Source organism: Hyaena hyaena, unplaced genomic scaffold (genome assembly GCF_003009895.1).
Source record: "Hyaena hyaena isolate Hyena2069 unplaced genomic scaffold, ASM300989v1 scaffold_406, whole genome shotgun sequence".
NCBI classification, from domain to species: Eukaryota; Metazoa; Chordata; class Mammalia; order Carnivora; family Hyaenidae; genus Hyaena; species Hyaena hyaena.
This window is the reverse complement of record NW_024081038.1, coordinates 1,427,900-1,433,810: the sequence shown is the minus strand read 5'-3', so window position 1 is coordinate 1,433,810 and position 5,911 is coordinate 1,427,900. Positions and strand designations below refer to the sequence as shown.

Sequence of the window (5,911 nt, the reverse complement as noted above, 5' to 3'; positions counted from 1 at the left end):
ATAAGCACCACCTAGATAATTCATCTCTTGCACTCTTGCATAAATGGAAGTATTAATGAATGGTGTTTGCTAATACCTCTTTTCATGTTTATTTGTTTCTATGGGTAGAAGCATTATATTTTGTTAATATAATAATGGTGTGGCATACTTCAAAAGCAGTAAAATATCTTTAAAAATATTAGACCTTAAGTGGTAAGTAACACATAGATATATCAACTATATGTTGGTGGAGGATTGTCTGTACGACAAACAATTTGAATGATCTCCATATCTCTTTCTTAAAATTCTTCACTTAATCTTTTTTGGGTAAACCATGTTCATGGAATAAATGTTAGAAATTCCAGCTAAAATTATTTTTAAAAGTAACGTGAATCTTATATACAGACCATTCATATGATATCAGCATAGATTGATGAATACAGGCATAGGAAAATATATTTTAAAAGATAATACTTAACTTTTGATGTCCAATGTATTTCTTTCTGTTATAAACATATTTAGGGCATGGTTCTATCACCAAAGACATAGACCCACTAGGTGTGCTGCACTATTGTATTGCACTTAATACATGTCCTATCATTAATTTAGGTAGTGTTACTCTAGAGAAAACATTTCTTATTCCTCACCATAATTTTTGGTTAATTACTCCTTAATATATTATTATGCATATGATGTTTTTAAGCCAAGCAGTGAACTATTGTTAAATATTTATTTCTAAACAATTAACAGTATGAAAAAAATATCATGAACATAAGAAATAATAAGAAAAGAATATTTCAGCAACCCACCAAGAAGCGCTACTCTCTCCAGTGTATATTATTCCATTAGCTAGTATTTGCTTATAGAGGTATAAGTGACCAAGTGGTGTACTTATCTACTTCTCCAACCTATGAATAAAAACCTAAGCACCAAAAGGCCCTAATATCCAATGACTGATTTGAGGTTTTAGAAGAAACATGAACCAAAATTGTTCTGATGTAATTGCTCTAGAAAAACCAATACCTGGGTCATTTGAGTAGTTTCTCAGCTGTACAGTCCCACACTCTGATGCTAAAGTTCACCTCATGCATGGAGAGAATTATTGCGAAAAGTGCAATGTTAGTTTCCAGCATCACATTTATTTCTGTATTCTAAACACATGAGCCGCCTGGTCCCGGATCTGTTTAGTCCTGATTCCGTAAATGATGGGATTCATCATAGGTGGAGCCAGATTATAGACATTGGCCAGCAGGACATGGATGTGGGGTGAGACATGGCGTCCAAATCGCTGCATGAGGACAGAGAAGATACCAGGTGCATAAAAGAGGAAAATGATGAAGACATGGGAGCCACATGTGTTGAGAGCTTTGTGGCGAGCATCTCGAGATGGGATGTGGAAGACAGCATGGAGAATCAGCACATATGAAATAAAAATTAGCACGATGTCTAAGACCAATGTTGACATTAGGACAAAAAGCCCATACCAGATGTTTACTCGTATGTCATTACAGGAAGCATGGGCCAAGACAATATGCTTACACGCTGTGTTTGGGAGGATGTTACTTCCACAGAAAGTTAATCTTTTCAAAAGAAATATTGTAGGGAAAATTGTACCATAACTTCTCAGAAAGATGGTCACACCGATTTTCCCAATTAGTGAACGTGTAAGAATAGTGATGTATCTCAGTGGGTAGCATATGGCAATGTAACTATCAAATGCCATCACCAGCAAGATTCCCGACTCACAGACGAAAGTGGAAGTGAGAAAGAATACCTGAGTGATGCAGCGATCCAGGGAGATCTCCCCAGCATGGAACCAGAAGATGGCCAAGGCCTGAGGTACTGTGCACGTGGAGAGGACAATGTCTGCTCCGGCCAGCATGCAAAGGAAGAGGTACATGGGTTCAAGGAGGCTGCGCTTTGTGAGAATAATGCCGATGAGCAGGCTGTTCCCAAGCAGGGCGATGACATAGGAAATGAAGAAGGGGATGGATATCCACACGTGCTGCTCCTCTAGCCCAGGGATGCCCAGCAAATAGAAGACTGTGTGGCTAATACCAGTGTGGTTTAAGGTAGCCATGCCTGGGGAGTCCACTGGACTCCACCATCTCTATGCAAAGACAAGAGAAAATACAGATTACATTCAAAGAATTATAAGCACTTTTGGCACCTTCCTGATGCCATTCAATTCAGAGAATGCCAGGAGCTGTGTTATATAGCAAAATGGAAAGACATGGTTTTTCTGTAAATGAGAGCCTAATCACAAAACAAGATAGATATTTATATAAGTGAAGAAAATCAAGTTACTATCTTAGTTGTACAAAATAAAATGAATACAATAACATAAGAGAAGTGACACTTTCTGTATTTGTGAAGTTTTTTGAGAATAATAATACAATTTTATTCTACAGAGAGAGTTACCCCTATTCAGGGCACTTCTCACCACCTGCATGATATATCTCTCAAGTTACTCCCTTCCTGCTTCCAATGACGATGTAATCAGTAAACCTATCTTGGGGAAAGGAGCAAATCTGATTCCTATCAATGAGTCCACAATTGATGGTGAACATTCTGTGGTTTGGGAGTGTCTTTTCCCTGTCCAAAACCTAGCACATCAAACACGGCATAAGTCTTCAAAACGTTTAACAAAACAACCCAGTGACAAATATTGGATGGGTGTGAAGTCATGACTAAGCCTTAATAAATACCTTAAATGTTTATAGTAGTCAAGACCTGAGACCTACATAGAACCTTATTGTAAGAAGTCATGGTTTGTTGGCACAATAAAGGCTAAAGAGCCCTTCAAACTCAGAGTTGCTTCATTCTCCCCTTTGTGATAGCATTTTCCATTCTACTGGGACTTTCCACAGTTGTGACTCTGGTCCTGTGGTGTGCTGGTAAACTGGCTCATCAGTTCATACATACATACATACATACATACATACAAATATTTAAAAACAAAGCCTAGCTGTAGTATTTGTCAATTTCCATGATGTACATACTCCTAACTATGGCCCATTTCAATCTACTAACATAATTGCACTAAAAATGGAGTCTGAAAGAAGTACACACAACTGCACAAACTTTGTATTTTGTGAATGTGTATAAATGGCTCCAGCACACAACTGCTCTATTCTTTCCAACTGAGTCTATGTAACTCCAAAAAAAAGGTCCTGATATTTTTAACCTTTTATTTTGGGCCCCATCACATCTAGTGAGGAGCAGGTCTTCCCCCTGAAATTTCACCCCTCAGCAATAAAATTTCACTCACGAGCTTCAAATGGAGTTCTCAAGGGCTAAAAGCAGATTTGTCACAACAGGACTTTCTGAGTGATGGCAACCAGGGAGCTGAGAGTTTATGCACTTGCCTGAGGCCCTCACGGACAATTTCCCCACGGAGCACAGAGAGCTTCCTTCTCAGCAGCGGCCTCTCTGACCCCTATAATCAGATCACGTCACTAAGGCTCTCCAACCCTGATTTCCAAGAAAAGGGGTGAATTTCACATTTAGATATAATGTTACTTGTTGATTTTACACAGACGCTACTCATCAGGTTAAGGAAATTAAGGTTAAGGTTAAGAAGGACCCTTAGAGTCCTACTTGCTGAGTGTTTACCTTGAGAGGATTGTGTATTTTGCCAAATGCTTGCTTCGCATTGTACAACTTGATAAAAAAAAAGAAAAAACTTCTACAGCCGCATTTCTTTCATCATCCCCTGTCTCTGCCATGGCTGTCATATGTTTTATATCTATTTACACATTATAAACTCTCATGAACAACATTAAATGTTTTACTGTAAATAGTCACTTGTATGTAGAGAAATGATGAGAATTAATTTTTATATTTAACCCAATATATACAATTTCTGATACACTTGACTTCTTCCTCAGGAAACAAATTTCCATGTAGTGTCATTGATATCATTTCCTTTCAGTTTCAAGTCCCTTATTGTTAGCATTCCTTACGTTGCAGTTTCCTGACAACAAATTTCTCAGTGTTCTTTTGTTTAAATACATCTTTATCTCAGCTTCTTTTTGAAGGGTATTTTGCTACAGATTTCTGGGTCAGCAATTCTTTTATTTATTTCTGCACTTTTAAGATTTTTTTTTATTCTTTTGTCCCCAACAGTCTCTTAAAAAGTCAATGGTAGAGGTGCCTTGTGGCTCAACCATTTAAGCATCTGACTCTTGATTTCAGCTCAGGTCATGATCTCATGGGTTCATGAGATGGAGCCCCAAGTAGGGCTCTGTGCTGACAGCGAGGTGACTGCTCAGGATTCTCTCTCTCCCTCTGTGCCCCTCCCCCGTGCTCTCTCAATCTCTCTCTCTCTCTCTCTCCCTCTCTCTCTCTCTCTCCCTCCCTCCCCCAACCCAGCTGTCTTTTAGTCTCTCGCTCTCTCAAAAAAAATAAATATTTTTAAGTCAGTGTCAATTCAAAGTGTTATTCCCATATATAACGTGTCATTTTTTTTTGACTGATTTAGAGATAACTTCTTTTTAGATTAAGTTTTCAGAGATTCGCACCTTGGTATCATTTTTTGAATGGCAAGAAAACAAACAACATCTTCCACAATTACCTGCCACATCTCTGATTTTCTATTCCCCTCACTCCTCAATCTCATGGCAGCCACAGATATTTGCACTTTCTTTTCTAGTGCCCCCAAATGCCTTCTGCCCATATTTCCTAGGCTTTCTACTTAATACAAAAATCTAGGCACAAGTATCCTCCCCTCAGTGAGAACCTCTCTGACAACTTAATATGAAGTGCATATGCTCAAATGGGGAAATAAAGATTTCTTCAATCAAATACACAAAGGAGCCTCCTCAAAAGTCAACTGGGTACCTCAGCCACCCAACCTCAACTCAGACATGTGGGTTCCAAGTCAAGATTGCCCACCTGATGTCGACTCCTTTATACACAGCACAGTTTTGCTCTGGACCTCTCCAGACCCTGATTCATTTCTATTTTGACTTTAGTCAAATAGTCCAATCCATCCCCTAAATCCTTTAACTCTATCTTTTCTTTTTTTTTTTTTTTTTTTTTAATATTTTTATTTATTTCTAGGAGAGAGAGAGAGAGACAGCGTGAGCAGGGGAGGGTCAGAGAGAGAGGGAGACACAGACTCCAAAATAGGCTCCAGGCTCCGAGCTGGCAGTCAGCACAGAGCCCGACGCGGGGCTCGAACCCACGAATCGCGAGATCATGACCTAAGCGAAAGTCGGACGCTTAACCGACTAAGCCACCCAGGCGCCCCTATCTTTTCTTTTCTTTCCTTTTGTTTTTTTGTTTTTGTTTTTGTTTTTGGACAGACACCCCACTGATTGTCTAGTGTGCAGTTTCCTACACTGGAATGGGTTAAAAAAGACGGGAACTTCTGGACCACGGGTCAAATGAGGGGATGTGGAATTAACTGAGCTCAGACAGTGTCACTGCAATCTCCTATCTCAGTCAGGAGTTACTCTGATTATGTACTTCCGGCCATAGAAATATCACCATTTTTGCTGAAATAAACTTTATAAAGAAATGTCTGCTGGATACAGATTTTTGTGTAAAATTTCAATTTAATTTACACTGACATCTCAATTTAACAAATTTTCATTTAATTGTTCTCAATACAGTTAAAAACATAAATAATTCTCATATTTATCATGTGTATTTTCTTAACACTTTGTACATATTCAACCTGGTCAGGAGCAAGATAAATGCAAAATTTTTAGATTTCAAGGATTTCTCCTATATGGAAAAATAACAAAGACAACAGGAAAAGGCTTGTAAGTTATTATGTTTATGACAACTTTATTCATACCGGGAGCCACTGGAAAATATTTAACAAGAATCAACTGGTAGTTTAAAAAAAAGACACTGAAGACACTAACCCAAGAAGATATATACACCCATGTGTTTATTGCAGCATTATTTATAGTAGCCAAGA

At 38.4% G+C, this 5,911-nt stretch overlaps 1 protein-coding gene across 1 annotated transcript; it reads right to left on the bottom strand.

Moving 5' to 3' along the window:
• Positions 1-1,117: 1,117 nt before the first annotated feature.
• On the bottom strand, positions 1,118-2,059 carry LOC120245146 (olfactory receptor 52B4-like). The gene has a single exon (XM_039252064.1). It carries the CDS (start codon positions 2,057-2,059, stop codon positions 1,118-1,120), a length of 942 nt encoding a protein of 313 aa, XP_039107995.1.
• Positions 2,060-5,911: the final 3,852 nt, after the last annotated feature.